This window comes from Chelonoidis abingdonii, chromosome 11 (assembly GCF_003597395.2).
Source record: "Chelonoidis abingdonii isolate Lonesome George chromosome 11, CheloAbing_2.0, whole genome shotgun sequence".
NCBI classification, from domain to species: domain Eukaryota; kingdom Metazoa; phylum Chordata; order Testudines; family Testudinidae; genus Chelonoidis; species Chelonoidis abingdonii.
In genome coordinates this window covers 50,751,510-50,768,771 of record NC_133779.1, presented here as the reverse complement: position 1 = coordinate 50,768,771, position 17,262 = coordinate 50,751,510, and the positions used below count along the sequence as shown (strand labels likewise).

At 47.3% G+C, this 17,262-nt stretch overlaps 2 protein-coding genes across 3 annotated transcripts in view; both read left to right on the top strand.

The window, feature by feature from the left end:
* The first annotated feature begins 1,962 nt into the window (after positions 1-1,962).
* LOC116817621 (cathepsin S-like) lies at positions 1,963-12,831 on the top strand. The gene is made up of 8 exons (XM_032767929.2): positions 1,963-2,045; positions 3,044-3,184; positions 5,697-5,819; positions 7,077-7,226; positions 7,308-7,532; positions 8,355-8,520; positions 11,115-11,217; positions 11,457-12,831. Exons 2-8 carry the CDS (start codon positions 3,044-3,046, stop codon positions 11,554-11,556), a joined length of 1,008 nt encoding a protein of 335 aa, XP_032623820.1. The 5' UTR covers positions 1,963-2,045; the 3' UTR covers positions 11,557-12,831.
* Positions 1,981-17,262, top strand: part of LOC116817623 (cathepsin S-like) — a 25,202-nt gene continuing 9,920 nt past the window's right edge. Inside the window, exon 1 of one of the 2 annotated variants that reach the window (XM_032767933.2) lies at positions 1,981-2,045. The gene's annotated coding sequence lies outside the window, so the exon portion shown is untranslated. Of the gene's footprint in view, positions 2,046-16,112; positions 16,334-17,262 lie in introns of those variants that run through there. The other variant, XM_032767934.2, reaches the window with a different exon arrangement.

Genomic DNA, 17,262 nt, shown 5'->3' with positions numbered 1-17,262 from the left:
TCCGTGGCTGTTGTCTTAAAATTACTCCAGCCGTTAGTACTGGCTTTGGAAAGTATCTACCAAGATGGGACGGATCTAAGTAGTGAGGCTGGTGGATTACTTTTGCTACTGCGTTCAGAGAAGACTATCGCCATTCTCCCTCTTGTAAGTCTACTGTTGAAACCACTTCGGTCATTAAACAAAGCCATCCAGGCATCTGCTACAACAATAGTAGATTTTTGATCCAAATGTAGCTTCTATTGCTGGACAATCAGAGAGCTATCCATTGAAAAAGTACTGGGAGAAGCAAAGACTTCAGTCAGAAGTTGACTAACGAAGGCATTTATATTGAATCCTTAAGTGAAGAGGACAATAAGTGTTTATTAAGACAACTGAACAAGTACACAGACTTGATTCTTAAAAATCTACAACAGCGACTTCTAGATTCTACTCAACCTCTACGTTGCTCTTACAGATCCCTGTCCTATAAAATACCGACAGTTGAGTGGAATAAGGAACTACCAGCTATGGAGCTGCCATGTGCTCAGGACAGAATAGAGAATTTGAACACAGAGTGGAATATCATACGACGAATGAATGAATGATTTGACTTCAACTTCTTTTTTATCATCACTAGTGGCTCGACCCGATCATTGTGCTATGTTTCCTGGGATGAAAGAAGTAGGAACTCATCTCTTGCTACTCCCAGTCACAACAGCTACAGTTGAGCATTTTTTTTCATCATTGAATTGAATTTTGTGTTCTGAAAGAAGTCACTTTCTGCCTGATCAAGTGAATGAACTAATGAGCAGATCAATTCAAGGAGTGGAAGTACCAGACACACGAGAAGCCACCAAAGATGAACACATTGCATTCAAGAAGTTCGTTATCAGAACTGTCCAAAATTATAACAAGAAACCAAGAAGGACGTAGATGTCATGATTCATAGAAGGCTTCAGTAGCCAACTTAAATTTGCATGATGATTTTAAAACATGACTTAAATCTAATAAAATGGTCATGAAACATTTTTCAGTTTTTACTAAGGTGCCATACAGCCTCCCTTCACCCTCCCGGTCTCACCCCTCATTGGCCTGGACTCCCCCCCCTCAAAAATTTCAAAAGCCTCCTAATTTCAATTCCTGGGGAAAACACGTGAGGGCAGAGAGGAGCACCCACCGGTAAAACCAAAAGTCATTGACTGTGGTTGAGATTCTAGGCCTCATTAGCATATTCAAAGTGCCAATATCCATATGCTAATATGCACCTAGAGGGCATTTCTGCTCAGCCCTGTGCACCCAGAAAAGTGCATGGGTGCCTCTGACAATCCCACTCAATGTCGGTTGCTCAGGCGGTTGAGGTTAAACCAAACACCGGCTTAGAGAACACGCTGGGTGCCCAAATGCCAATGAAGCAGGCACCGGACTGAGACTCAGGAGATATAGGTTCTAGTCCCTGCACTAGCACTGCCCTGCTGTGACCTTGAGCAAATTGCTTCCCTGATCTGTGGCTCAGTTTCCCCCTGACCTTTGTTTGTCTTGTCTATTTAGCTTGTTAGCTCAGGGAGGCAGGCTCTGTCTCTCCCTCTGTGTTCATGCAGAACCCTGCACAACAGGGTCCTGATCTTTAGGTTTTACCATAATACTGATGATCACTTAAACCCCAAAAGGGAGGTCCCAGCAACTGTTTGCACCTGTCTGAGCTTTTGAAAATGTTGACCCCATATCATGTGCTGTAAGGTCTGGGAAGGGAAGGAAAAACATCTGATTTTAGTGTTCCGGGGCTGGGGACTGAAAATCAGCCTGCAGCCATAGTGAACATCCCTATTCTGATACAATCACAGTAAAAGTGAAAGCAGAGGTCCTGCCATTTCCTCATTCACAGTCACATGTGATGAGCCTGGCAGGGTAAACCAAACTCCTTCTTCTCGGCATGCAGTCAGAGCAGGAGGGGTATCAAGGTTCACTCAGGCGCCAGCCTTGGGAGGAGAATTTAGGGGAATTTTTGCTGCCTGCTGATCAGTTCAGGATTCCTGCCTAGAAATCTCCACCAGGCGAACTCCCGTCAGGTATGTTTGACTTTTTATTTTTCCCCTTGTACTTTAAATCTCCTCTTTGTCGTGTTTGGAACAATGTGTTTGAGGAAGTAAAATCAAGAAATGGTGTTTTGTATTTTGCTTGTAGAGAGTTTCCATCTGCTGACACCCATGGGTATCAGTCTTGTCTTTCTATCCACATATAAATCTCTCTCTCTTCCAATAACCCCCTCTAGCTATCTATTCAACACCCTCTCTCTCATTTGCCATACACCCTCTCTACCTATCTATTCTCATACACTGTCTCTGTCTCTCTCTATCTCTCTTTATAACCCCATACACCACTCCATCTTCCTATCTAGGCTGGAGTGTTCAGAGCAACCTAGGGGAGTTAGGTGAGTCAATGGGATTTGGGTGCCAAACTCCCTTGAAAATCACTTGGGCTTCTTTGAAAATCCAAGTCCTCTTCACCTAAATCTCTCTGGGCCAGATCCTCAGCTAGTGTAAATCAGCTTCGCTCCAGTGACCACAATGGAGTGACGCCAGCTTACACCACCTAGGGATCAAACTCATTGACCTCAGTGAAACTACATCAATTCCCACCCTGGGTGGGAATGTCTCTGATTTCCACTAGCTCCATTCCTCCCTCCCCGCTGGATCACTTATCCCAGGCTCTGATGCCCATGTCCAGGTCCAAGATCCAGTTCAGGAGCTGTAGAAGTAGCTGGGTGATATTATCCATTGACCCAGCTCTGTTTTCCTTTCAAGTCTGTTGTTGTCATATGGGGTTCCAGGAAGCCCCTTCCCCTGCCCCCTCACCCCCAAGAGGTACAAGCCACCGGATGGCTCAGTGTGAGAGCTGCTGCAAGATCAGGGTTTTCTTTTTGACACTTTGCTCATGGCAGAGAGAGTGGAGAAATCTCAGCAAGTCAGTGCTGGATCTTTTGCACCATCACTGAGTGGAGGAAATGGAAACACTTGACTTAACCACGCAGATATTATCTTTCACCAGCCTGCTCTTTTTTTTCTAGATGAACAGAATGAAGCTGTTGGTTTGTATCTTCTTGGCCTCTCTTGCTGCTGCTGCTACTGCACATCTACGCGCAGACCCGACGCTGGATAACCACTGGGAGCTCTGGAAGAAAACCTATGGCAAGCAATACAACCACAAGGTGGGCTCTGTGCAGCTGTGGGGTTAAAGTGCAGAAGGGGTATTTCTGTCACCATCTCCCCTCGGGTCAGCAAGTATCCAGGATCTTAGCATGCCAGCCCTATGCCCACTCTCACTGAGAATGCTGCCTCCTGCTCTTCTCCTGGAGATTGCAAAGCTCTCTCTGCTTTCAGAAGTGTGTTCAGTTTTAATGTACATTGTGCCCTGTATGAACCCTCCACCTTGCCTAAACCATCCCAGGGGTTAGCTGATTTTTAAAGTGTGTTTAGTTTGGGATATGTTAGAGCCAGATGACATTGTTCATAAAATTCTTTTTTTCTTTTTTTTTCTGGAAAAACGCAGACTCTGGTTGACAGAAACAATTGGAGAATTTGCCTCGATTTTGGCAAATTTTTTCGGTCGAATTAAAAAAAATAAGATGGAAAGGTGGGAAAAAATGGTTCATTCAGTGTTTCATAAATGAATCGTTTTGACTTGTCCTTTTGGAAAGCCATTTTGTGTTGGAATTTCCCTCCGTTCTATATAACAATAACAAAATAAAAAGGTTTTAAAAGCCCCAAATTGAAACAAAACATTGGACTCAAATCCAAAAATCTTCAACTGATGTTTAATACATTGTTTGGTTTGGCTGCCAAACCAAAAAGTCAGTGATTTGCACAGCTGCAAGCTGTATTGTGAATGTTTGATTATTGATATGGTTTTGCATCCTAATAGTACACCTCTAACGCTGTCCTCAGGAGCCAGAAAATCTTACCGCATTATAGGTGAAACTGTGTAATATCGAACTTGCTTTCATCCGCCAGAGCATGCATCCCCGCCCTGCCCTCAGAGCGCTGCTTTACCACATTATATCCAAATTCATGTTATATTGGATCACATTATATTGGGGTAGAGGTGTATGTGCAGCTACTTAATTACTTTGGCTTAGATGAAGGCCCTGACTGCTTGGGGTCCTTAGAGAATCCTACAGTACTTTCCTCCTAAATTACAAGGTGTCATCACTGTCTTGGTGGCAATTTCATTCTGCCTCCCTATAATTCCCCCCGATGATTTAACTGGATACAGTGTGATTCTTCTCTTCTTTTCCTACCCTGTTGTGTAGTGTTGCTGTGTGCTATTAAAAAGCTGCTGCACACCACTGCAGAACTAGCTGCATTTCGGGGTTGGGGAAGGACTCAATCTTGCCACGCTTAACTTGTTAAGACTCCCCTTGATTTCCTAGGAAGTTCTGCTTGAGTGAGTGTTGCAGGATCTGGGCAACATTTTTGCAAAGCACTTAGAATCATAGAATATCAGGATTGGAAGGGACCTCAGGAGGTATCTAGTCCAACCCCTGCTCAAAGCAGGACCAATCTCCAACTAAATCATCCCAGCCAGGGCTTTGTCAAGCCTGACCTTAAAAACCTCTAAGGAAGGAGAATCCACCACCTCCGTATGTAACCCATTCCAGTGCTTCACCACCCTCTGAGTGAAAGAGTTTTTCCTAATATCCAACCTAAACCTCCCCCACTGCAACTTGAGACCATCACTCCTTGTTCTGTCATCAGGTACCACTGAGAACAGAGTCTAGATCCATCCTCTTTGGAATCCCCTTTCAGGTAGTTTGAAAGCAACTATCAAATTCTGCCTCATTCTTCTCTTCTGCAGACTAAACAATCCCAGTTCCCTCAGCCTCTCCTCAATCATGTGCTCATTTTTGTTGCCCTCCGCTGGACTCTTTCCAATTTTTCCACATCCTTCTTGTAGTGTGGCGCCCAAAACTGGACACAGGACTCCAGATGAGGCCTCACCAATGTCTGCTGGCAATGTCCCTACTTATACAGCCCAAAATGCCATTAGCCTTCTTGCAGCAAGGGCACACTATTGACTCATATCCAGTTCTCGTCAGGGCCACCCAGAGGGTGGGCAATTTGCCCCAGGCCCTCTGAATCCTCTGAGTGGCCCTGCTTCTTGATCCACTGTAACCCCTAGGTCCTTTTCTGCAGAACCCTAGCCGCTCGGTCCCTAGTCTGTAACAGTGAATGGGATTCTTCTGTCCTAAGTGCAGGACTCTGCACTTGTCTTTGTTGAACCTCATCAGATTTATTTTGGCCCAATCCTCTAATTTGTCTAGGTCCCTCTGTATCCTATCCCTGCCTTCCAGCATATCTACCACTCCTTCCAGTTTAGTGTCATCTACAAACTTGCTGAGGGTGCAATCCACACCATCCTCCAGATCATTATTGAAGATATTGGACAAAACCGTCCCCAGGACTGACCCTGGGGGCACTCCGTTTGATACCAGCTGACAACTAGATATAGAGGCATTGATTGCTACCCATTGAGCCCAACGATCTAGCCAGCTTTCTATCCACCTTATAGTCCGCTCATCCAGCCCATACTTTAACTTGTTGGCAAGAATACTGTGGGTTCCTGAGAGATAAAAAAGCACTGTAGAACTATAACTCATTTATACTGCAGATGGTTTCCTCTGGGCTACTGCATAGTAACACGGGGCTGTGCTTTGGTTCCAGAAAGAGGAAGGGGAACGGCGCGTGACCTGGGAAAAGAACCTCAAGCTCGTTATGCTGCATAACCTTGAGCACTCACTGGGGCTGCATTCCTATGAGCTGGGCATGAACCACCTGGCAGACATGGTAAGTTAAAAAAAAATCGCTACAGAGCAAGTGACTGGGCATCTGGGAATTATCTGTATTTCCCTGGGGGTGTCGTGAGCAGAGAATGTAACTGAATCAGGGGCAGAATAAGCTCCAGTCAGTCCAGGGTCAGTATGAGCCATGCAGAGGTAGGCCCACAAACCACAGCACCCCTGTGCGTCCTCCAGCAGCAACTTGCCCACTGCTCCTGAGAGCTGTGCAAATCTTTGTTCTACTTGCTTGGGTCAGGGGTTTGTGTGGGAAATCTGCCATCAGGGAGGTAGTCCTGATTTTTTTAAGTGCAGGTACTCCATCCCCTGCTAGCCTGCTGCTGGTGTGACCCCCTCCCTGCAGCATATTTCTGTATAAATGGCATCCTCCAAGCAGCGTGACCTTACACATACAGTGCATGTGAGGCCAAAGATGTGGGAATCCCATTTCGACAGGTTCCTGCATCTCTACCTTACTGTGTCTGCCACCCTCCCTTAACCCCATGAGAAATGTCACGTGTGGAATAACACACGACCTCTCTGCTAGGCCGTTGCTGATTAAAGAAGTTGCTCCTTTAACTGAAATTGCAGGGGCTTGTGCCTCAGATCCTGTTACTGTCAACGCCAAGCATTCAGAATGTAGGAGTCAGGCCCCTAAAATCATGGGGGACTTAAAAATTCTGGGATTTAAAAAAAGTCTAAGTCTGGGGACTCTTTTTATTTGCCTCTGGGTTTTGCCCTTGTAAGAGAGATGTTTTCCTGCAGTTCTCCACAGCTATATGAGAGATGGAAACTTTTTTTTTTTTTTTTAAAGCTGAAATTCTTGTGCAATCTGATCCCCTCCCCTTGAATTTTTTTTTTTCATGGCTGAAATAATTTTGCAAATTCAAGGTGAATTCACACAATATTTCAGTCGACCCAAATATGCATTTTTCAGCGCCCCTCCCCCCAAATTGTCTGACAGCGCTAGTCCTGGGTTCTATGATCCCCAGCAATGTGCGGTGGGAGAAGGATTAGCATGTGGAGAATCACAGAATCCAGAGTTCCTGGCAAACAAAGCTACAGCATGTGCTATTGTGTCAGCCCGGATGATCCCCAGCATTCAGGCATGCTCATATTTTTCACTGCATAAAAGAAAACACAGTATCAATGAACACGAGTTGAACCTGAACCACAGAGTTTGTATCTGAATGTCCCCAGTGTTCGGGGCCAGTCTGTACATCAAAAAGGATGTCAGTCTGAAGGGTGTGTGTGTTCTTTTAACTAGACCAGCGAGGAAGTGGCTGCTTTGTTAACTGGAGTGAAAATTCCCCACCAACCTGATCGGAATTCCACCTACAGGCCTCGCCCTGGCAGCAAAGTGCCTGACTCCATGGACTGGAGGGACAAAGGATGTGTTACAGATGTGAAATATCAGGTGGGAGGCTCATATCTGTTCCCCTCCTGACATGGATGCCCATCACAGCAGTGGCTGAGCGCACCTTTCTGGCTTTTTTAGGGGGCCTGTGGGGCCTGCTGGGCTTTCAGTGCTGTCGGTGCCCTAGAAGCCCAGGTGAAACTGAAAACTGGAAACTTGGTGTCTCTCAGTGCACAGAATCTGGTCGACTGTACCATTACATATGGGAACTATGGCTGCAGTGGCGGATATATGACCAACGCCTTCCAGTACATCATCAATAATCACGGCATTGATTCGGACGCTTCTTATCCGTACACAGCTCAGGTGGGTATCCAAGTTTCAAACAGACACAGAGAAGGTCTGTCTACACTGCACACTAAGCCTGGGTTCTGACTCAGGCTTGAGCCCAGGCTCCCCTTCCATCCACACACAAATCAGCCTGACTCAGGTCAGCAAGCACTCAGGCCCCAGGTCCTGTGACACTGCTGACTTGGGTCCAAACCATGTCATTTTGCAGTGTGGACGCACCCCAAGCTGCAGACCAAAGTCAGAAAATCTGCATGGTGCAGTTAGCATAGCTGTGACACCTGGATCCAGCAACTGTAAACTCAGGTTTACAATGTAGTGTGGATGCTCAAGCCTGGGCTTGGAAACACTGGGTATGTCTACACTGCAATGTAAGCGCGGGGTTTGAACTCAAGCTCAAGCCTCGCCCCCCTTCCGTCTACACACACATTGTGCTAATCAAGGGCTCGGACTCAGGAAGGTCCAAGCCTGAGTCAATCATTTTGACAGCTCATTCTGAAATGACATTCAAAAGGTTTAATTTGACCCGAATGAATTTTTTATTTATTTATTTTGTTTCAGTGAAGAAATAATAATGAAAAAATTCTACTTCAATTTGAAACAGATTTTTTTAAATTTTATTTTTCCAGGTAAGTCCCTGAACTGAAAAATCGATTAGTCCCTCAGCTCTGATCTCAATGGCCAGAGGCAGAAGGAATGCCCCAAAGGGAGCAGCAGTGGTCTAAGAAATGAGAGGGATTCAGACAGCGGAGGGGAATAGAAGGGAGATAAAATAAAAATGGTGTGAGGTGGGTCAGATGTTCAAGCCAGAGACCAAAATGTCCCTTCTTCATCTGCCAGAATGGAACGTGTCACTATAACCCTGCCACGCGAGCCGCCACCTGCTCCAAGTTTATTGAGCTCCCATATGACAATGAAGCAGCCCTGAAGGATGCCGTCGCCAATGTCGGACCCGTGTCTGTTATCATAGATGCGAAACAGCCTTCGTTCTTCCTGTATAAGTCAGGTACATTCTGTAAGCTAGAACACCTCCTGCCCAGTGCAGTACGTAGTTTGAAGCAGTGATGCTTTTGCTTTCTGTGGACTGTCTCTTTAAATTTAAAGGGGAATGTGGAGGAAGTTGCTATTTGTTCTGCAGCATGTTACTGAGGAGATGTGCACATCGTGCTCTTCCCATGGAAACCTGGCTTGTTTTCTTGTTATTTCCTGGAATCCTTTGAACCCTCAATAAATTGCAGTAATTATAAAACAGAAGCCCCAGGTGGGTGAAAGCACGTTTTGCATTTTGTGAGTGGCTGAATCATGTGACCGCTTGGTTCAATGTGTGTTACATGTCTCCCTCTGGCAGCTGGCTAGAGGATAACAGCCTAGTACTGCTGGAAGCTAATCTCTTTTGTTCTATACAAAAAATGTCTATAGTATGGTATGTCTATACTGCACATCACAGCTGGTGGCGTGCAGGGTAGGTGTAGCTACACACGGCAGCGAAAAGCAGCCTGTGTCCACACTGCGCTGTGTAGCTATGCACAGCAGTGGAAGGTTCTGGCACTGGAGGCAGTGGGAGCTGTCAGAGTTTTTCGCCACTAGCCACGGAAGGCTACAGCCTTTTTGCTGCCCCAAGTGGCGAAGCGGGGGAAAAAAAAAACAGATAAAGCCGCGATCGGCTTCATTCTTTGGTGGCAATTCGGCAGCGGGTCCTTCGCTCTGAGAGGGACTGAGACACCCGCCGCCGAATTGCCGCCAAAGACCCAGCGTGCCGCCCCTTTCCATTCACTGCCCCAAGCACCTGCTTCGTTTGCTTGTGCCTGGAGCCGGCCCTGCCACTACCTCCTGCTGCTGGAGACAATCCCTATGGCAGAAAAATGCCACAGCAGCGGGGAGGTGGCAGCATATGACACTGCTAAAAATAGCAGTGTAGCCGGGGAGGCCTACTTGGGCATGTAGAGAGCCATGTAGGGTATATACTCTAAGGGTTCAGGTGTATCTTTACTCCTGTAAGCCGTCTACACTGCTGTTTATACCTGTGTGGTGTATATAGTCTACACGCTGCCATAAGGAGTGTGCAGTGTGGACACACCCTAGATTGGAAGCTCTTTGGGCAAGGACTATGTTTTGTTCTGCATTTGTACAGCCCCTAGCACCATGGTATCTGGTCTATGTCTGGGGCTGGCAGGTGCTACTGTAACACAGATTAATAACAACAACAAATGACCGGAGATGCTTTTTTAGCTCAAAAGGTGCTTCAAGGGCTAATGACCCCAGGTCCAATTCCTGGCGTCTTACAGTGTCATTAAAATAGCATCCCAGTGTAGACCCTTCACTCATGTTAATGTAATGCCAGTGCACTGGGGTGGGGAGCAAGGACTGGGACTTTTGGATCTTAACCCATGAGCTTTTCTTGCTGGAGCTAAAAGGCCCAACCTCTTTTAGACAAGGCTGTGGCAGGCTCATCAACCTTTCTGTGGCCCAGGCACCACTAGAGGGAGACAGAACACCCCACCGAGTGGGCATGGCTTATATTAACCTGTGCTTTTTGAAATTTGTTTTGTGGATTTTATTTACCTTCGCCCTATCGGGCCCCGTCCACAGGTGCTGGAACAATTTGTACAGTGCGGGTGCTGAGAACCATTGATCCAAAATGTAAACCCTGTGTATGATGGGAACCGGAGTGCGGCAGCGTCTCCAGCACCCATGGCACCATCAGACATTGTGGGGCCAATTTTATGCTGCACCAGACTTAGCTCAGGTCTGCTCTAAAATGGCCTTTCAGCCCTGTTCTGGGGTTGAGACGGCTCGTGGGATAATTTAGGCAGCCTCGGGTGTTGCATAAGATACGGCAACCGAAGTCAAGCTACATTGGGAGCAGCGCCCTACAGACTTGCTGTAGACCCTAACCCCGACTGGAATGTCCCTACACCAGAGCTTACAGAAGGGGGCCTCCCAAGACACTTTGTGGACATCTGACTCGGTTCCTGTTGTGGGGGAATTCTCCCCTGGCTGGATTTGGGGATTTTAAGGGAACATTGTGAGGGGACCATAGTGGGAGGAAGATTCCTTCCCGGCATTAATGGGAGTTGGGATACTGAAATAGCTCAAGGGATGGATGGGATAATGGAGGCTTTCATTGCTAGGGGGATTGTTCAGCTCTACTGGTCAGATGTCCTTTCCTAGCTCACATCTCTTTGGTGGCCTACAGAGGGTCTCCGTCTAGTTGTTGGGGGAGGTGCCCACCTCACACTAGCCAAGTTGGTCGCCTCAGTAGGAGAGCCTATGATTGTACAAGGCCACGGAAACTAAACTTCCCAGTAGACAATGTGTTGGACTGGGGCTTAGGAGAGCTGGGTTCTATTCCCAGGGCAAGGCACTGCTTACTCTGTGCCTCAGTGTCCCCATCTGCACAATGGAGATAATGAGATAGACCCGCTTTGTGACCTATTGACAAAAAGAGTGAGGGATTGTTATTATTACCCCCTTACAGGGGACCAGATTAGAGGCACGTTGGTACCATGTGGGTGCTGTTGCTCACAAAAGCTTTACTGAGCAGAGAAGTCCCTGCTGGCTTTTCTCCCTCCCACATGATTGCGCATTCTTTACTTCCAGGAGTCTACGATGATCCACGTTGCACTCATGACACGAATCATGCAGTTCTAGTTATTGGCTATGGCACCCTGGATGGGAAGGACTTTTGGCTTGTGAAAAACAGGTAAAAGAAAATCCATCTGAGCCGTATTTATCTATAGACTAACGTGCTCCTGGGATATGCGTGGAGCATGAGTAAGCTGTGTAGAGCTGTGCATGTATGTGTCTGTACTAGTGTGAATTGGATGCACTTTGTTAAACAGCTTGAAACACATGAGAAAATGGGGGAGGGGAACCTTGCCTATAAAGAAAGATGTTTTATATTCTTAATGTTTAATTCTGTGTTATTTCTCTTTCCAACAGCTGGGGTGAACATTTTGGTGACAAAGGGTACATTCGAATGTCCAGGAACAAAGGAAACCAATGTGGGATTGCCAGCTATGGCTCTTATCCACAAATATAGAGGGATGCTCTCCTTCAGAATGCACTCTGGAGATGCGGTCTTTTAAACTGCTAATCTTAGCCTTGCTGTAATCTAACTGCTCTGTCTGAGAACAATGTATGGGCTCTAATGGCAAAATCCTCTCATCAGATCCATCTGACGGATCTGAGATAAGCAGCTGAAATGATGAATGATCTTGATTGGTCTGTTCCAGAATTTGGGCACTTTTAGCTCACTCTCCCTATCCCGCAGGGGTGTTTGTAATTGATTAATGTCTATGCATTGCTTTGCGCATGTGAAGTGCTATTTCAGTGCCAGGTATTGTCACTGCGGCTGTCTCAAAATGTGTTGGAGTGAAGGCCGTGTCGCTAGTCCACGACGTTTGTGGAGCAGTAGAGTTGCCAAAGCCACTTCAGAAGTGAAGAGGCAAAGTAGACGGATCAACATATCTCTAGCCACATATATCAATTTTCCATAATACAGGTCACAAAGCAATCATTAGCAACCCAGGAGATCAAGCAAACCATGGACATTCCTTGCAGGGGGTAACCTGTTGTCCAAGGATATACAAAATTGGGTTGGTGTCTTATGCGAAGACCTTAACACGTCAGCAGTCTGAAGCCACGGAGAAGCCCAGCCACGGAACAAAGTGCTGCTGCTGTTATAAAATGTGACCTACAGAGTGAGGTCAGCCTTTGCCACCTGCAGCGCTTGGACCAAGGACACGGTGCAGAGATTAAAGGCCTGATTCTCTCTTCCACTGCACAGCCATTTACATCTGCGCAAAGTAGGCGTATAATGTTGCTGAATCAGAATAGCAGCAGTTTTCAGCCGAGGTATACGGGACTGCACAGGATGCACAGTAGCAGGGAGTCAGGCCCAAAGGCTGTAAATGTAGCTGCAGGTATGGGACGAGCGATTGCATGAGCAAGAATGCAGGGAAAGGGTGAACCTGGAATCCACACCCCCAGCTGCAAGTGCCAGCAGAGCACTGGGAATCACATCTGCTGCCCTGCTCTACTCCACAGGCCACCGGAGAGCCCTGCTTCTGGATCTGACCTACTTTGCCCTACTTTGGAATAGGATTTGCAGAGACCTATTGACAGAATCCTTGTGGGACACAGTTTCAGAGTGAGGTCACACATATCTCTACAGCACATGAAATGCATTCTCTTCTCTCCAATTCAGCAGTGAGGTTATGAAGATCCAGATCTAATCTCATCTGTAAACAATGTATGTAATAGAAATTACACATCCTCTTCCAAAAAGAAAAAATATATATTCAATTGTCTGAGAGATTTAGGCTCAGTCTGTTCAGCTGGACCAGGTGTGGGATACTTAGCGAGCAACAGAAATGCAAAGCCACCCTGATTACAGACGAAACAAACTCTCAGGCCCTGATGCTTCAAAATCTGATTCATGAGGGTGGAGCCCCGAATCTCTGCAAAGCCCCAAGAGGGCTCCATATGGGCACAGGGGTCCACTTCAATTAATCAGGTTAGAAGGTCAGGGCTTCAGTTAATCAAAGGGAAGCCAGCAAAAATGTGGGATCCATCAGTGTGGTGCAGGACCAGGTGGAAAAACGATCACCAGTGGGACAGGAGTGAGAAATCACATCTTTGTGAAAACGTAACCATTTGGGGAGCTTGTCCCCAGTTATTTTTTTATCTTTGTGGCTGGTTTTAGCAAATATAATCCGTCAGTTGCAAAAAACCCAACAACCCGACAAACCCACAAAAAAACCCACCAATGGATGAATTTGGAACTGAGCAACGTCGACTCAGTGAAATATCATGAGATTTGCAACCAGCACCAAAGCATTTCTTGCCCTGGGCTAAATTTGCAGTTGTACTTGGGAGGTTCCATGTGACTGTCTTGTGTCACTGCTTCCCCTCGTTTGCGGGGAGCGCCAGGTGAGTGACTGATGGATTGTGGGCAGCCCCTGTTACTAGGCAATGTCTGACTTCCTACTGTTTGTTACTTGAACTTTTAGGGTGAAATTCACCCTGTGCAGAGGGCCAGCACAAGGTCTAGACACCACTCTAGGGTGATCAGGTGCCCAATTTTTGACTGGAAAGTCTGGTTGAAAAGGGGACCAGACACTCAAAGTCCGGTTACTGTGGGCGAGGGAGGTGGGGCGGCACCGGGTCATTACCCACACTCAACTCAGCTGGGGCCGCCTCCTACCTTCGTTCTGTGGTTGGAACTCCCAGCTCCGGCTCCACAGGCAAGTCCCTTCTGACCTGGATGGCAGAGGATAGAAAGGGAAAAGCAGCGAGCAACAGGGGGAGGGGGAAAGAGGAGTGGATGGGGTGGGGTGTCAGGGGAAGAGATGGGGCAGAGGTGATGGTTTTGGGGAAAATAGGTGGTGCAGGGGAGGTTCTGGCACTTCTGATGGAGTGTCTGGTTTTTAAATATTACTGGTTGGCAACCCTACTCACATCCCACCTAAGCCCTCAAAAGAGACAGGGTGCCCAGCTCCCACTACCCCAGCATGGGATCCCCTCCACTGCTCCATCTCATCAGTTCACTCTCTGCCTTCCAGATTAAAGGGGTGAAAGGGATTGGTGGAGAGGGGGGCTGGAAGGCAGGAAGGAAGCAAAGGAAATATATGGATGATGGGGTAGATGGAATGGGGGAGGTGGAGAGCAAGATGTGGGAAGCCTGGATGAAGGGACTGTGCTCACAGATATTAATCTTCATTTCCGTCAACCACTGAATGGTGGGGTGTCTCCTGTCGACAATGCGAACGCCGCTCGTTGGGGATGGAAGTATTTTGTCAGCAAAAATGCCAACACACAGTAGCTACGCTATCCGACCATTATCGACACAGCTGTATCGACACGGGAGTGTCGCTAAAAGCTGTGTAGTGTAGATACAGCCTTAGTCACTTTCAGCTCTTTGCAGGCAGGAGTAGGAACACTGCCCCATCTCGAGTGATTTCAGCTCTCAGTGCATTTTAGCTCTTAGCAGGCTGGGTAGAAACACAGTCCAACCATATCTGATTTCAGCTCAGATTGAGCACTTAAAATAACAGAGAGGCTCCTAATGAACCCTATTTAGCTCTTTCTTTGAACAGTGGGGAGGAACAGGTTAAACCACTCCTGGGACCCCTAGGGAGAGTCCACACCTCCTGGCTGGGATGCCTGTCCTCCTACTTTCACAGGGCTCTGGCATTTGAGCCCCTGGCTTAACGAGGTCCTTTCAGCTGGGGGCGATCCCCTCATTTGGGACAGGGTTAAGCGCGGTTCTGCTCCCCTTCTTTCATACCATAATGACAACACACTGAGAACAGCATTTCCCCACCCTGCATTCAGTACTAAAGTGATTTGTAACACAACACCAGCCAAAGTTGATTATTTTGAGCAACGCTGTTCTATCTGCTGGATATCTAAGCAGAGTAGGTTTGTTCATGTAAATACAGTTTGCTCCTGAAGTTTCCCATCTGCATTAATTCAGTTCATTCAGACTCTGATTACATCTGTAATCCTTTAGAGGTTGCAGCAGGCAAATATTCATCCTTGCAAGCAGTTCATTGCTATGCAGTCCGTGTTCCAAGGGTTATTCATAAATAGGAGCGATGATTTACTGAAGATGTGGCCCAATTAGCATTTGCACTGCTATAGAACCTTTCATCTGTGGATATCAGGGTCCAACTCAGCACCTGCAGAACGAGATTAATCTTTTGTGGGCCACGGCGCCGGAACCGAGGCCCCACTCCCTGCTCTGTCCACTGCTCCATATTGACGCCCTGCCCCGCTCTGCCTCTTACCCCAGAGGCCGGGTCATGCCCCACCCTAGACCCCACTCGCACTCTGCCTCTTCGCTCCCAAGGCCCCGCCTGCCGTTTGAACAGGGTGAGAGGGCAGAGAGGAGCACCAGCTGGCAAAAACAAAAATCAGAGGCTGTGGTTGGGATTCTAGACCTCATTAGCATATTCAAAGTGCCAATATCCATATGCTAATGTGCAACTAGAGGGCATTTCTGCTCAGCCCTGTGCACCCAGGAAAGTGCATGAGTGCTCTGACAATCCCACTCAAGGCTGGGTGCTCAGGCAGTTGAAGCTAAACCAGACACCGGCTCAGCAAACATGCTGGGTGCCTGAAATGCCAGTGAAGCAGGCATTGGACTGGGACTCACGAGACTTGGGTTCTAGTCCCTGCACTAGCACTGCCCTGCTGTGTGAGCTTGGGCAAACTGCTTCCCTGATCTGTGGCTCAGTTTCCCCCTGCCCTTTGTTTGTCTTGTCTATTTAGCTTGTTAGTTCAGGGAGGCAGGCTCTGTCTTTCCCTCTGCATTCATGCAGAACCCTGCACAACAGGGCCCTGATCTCTAGGTTTTACCATAATATTGATGATCACTTAAACTCCAAAAGGGAGGTCCCAGTGACCGTTTGCACCTGTCTGAGCTTTTGAAAATGTTGACCCTACTAGTTTATTTTTTAACTCTCCAAATCATGTGCTGTAGGGTCTGGGAAGGGAAAGAAAAACAACTGATTTTAGTGTTCCGGGGCTGGGGACTGAAAATCAGCCTGCAGCCACAGTGAACATCCCTAGTTTGATACAGTCACAGCAAAAAGTGAAAGCAGAGGTCCTGCCATTTCCTCATTCACAGTCACATGTGATGAGCCTGGCAGGACAAACCGAACTCCTTCTTCTTGGCATGCAGTCAAAGCAGGAACGGTGTTAGGGTTCACTCAGGAACCAACCTTGGGAGGAGAATTTAGGGGAATTCTTGCTGCCTGCTGATCAGTTCAAGATTCCTGCCTAGAAATCTCCACCAGGCGAACTCCTGTCAGGTATGTTTGGCTTTTTCTTTTTCCCCTTGTACTTTAAATCTCCTCTTTGTCATGTTTGGAACAATGTGTTTGAGGAAGTAAAATCAAGAAATGGCGTTTTGTATTTTGGTTGTAGAGAATTTGCATCTGCAGTCACCCGTGTGTATCAGTCTCGTCTTTCTAGCCCCATATAAACCTCTCTCTCTTCCAATAACCTCCTCTAGCTATCTATTCAACACTCCCTCTCTCTCATTCGCCATACATCCCCTCTATCTATTCTCATACACCCTCTCTGTCTGTCTGTCTCTGTCTTTCTAGCCCCATACACCCCTCTATCTTCCTATCTAGGCTGGAGTGTTCAGAGCAACCTAAGGGAGTTAGGTGAGAGATAATGGGATTTGGGCGCCGAACTCCCTTGAAAATTGCTTGCGCTCCTTTGAAAATCCAAGTCCTCTTCACTTAAATCTCTCTGGGCCAGCTCCTCAGCTGGTGTAAATCAGCTTCACTCCAGTGATCACAATGGAGTGACACCAGTTTACACCACCTAGAGATCAAGGTCATTAACCTCAGTGAAGCTACATCAGTTCCTACCTGAGCTGGGAATGTGTCTGACTTTTGCTAGCTCTATTCCTCCCTCCCCGCTGGATCACTTATCCCAGGCTCTGATGCCCATGTCCAGGTTCAAGATCCAGTTCAGGAGCTGTAGAAGTAGCCAGGTGATATTATCCATTGACCCAACTCTGTTTTCCTTTCAAGTCTGTTGTCGTATGGGGTTCCAGGAAGCCCCTTCTGTTCCCAAATCTGGACCTTAGCGTCCAGAAATCTGGGTGCCTGCATGAACCCCTCTAAGCTTAATTACCAGCTCAGATTTGATCTCGCTGCCACCAGCCAAAAATTCCAGGGTTTTGGCTCCCTCTGGTCTCCCCAAACCCTTCCCTGGGGAACCCCAA

Excerpts from the sequence above, each read along its gene's own strand:
- LOC116817621 (XM_032767929.2), top strand. The coding sequence starts at position 3,044 with ATGAACAGAATGAAGCTGTTGGTTTGTATCTTCTTGGCCTCTCTTGCT. Across the intron at positions 3,185-5,696 it reads GCAAGCAATACAACCACAAG|AAAGAGGAAGGGGAACGGCG; the intron begins GTGGGCTCTGTG and ends CTTTGGTTCCAG. Across the intron at positions 8,521-11,114 it reads GTTCTTCCTGTATAAGTCAG|GAGTCTACGATGATCCACGT; the intron begins GTACATTCTGTA and ends CTTTACTTCCAG.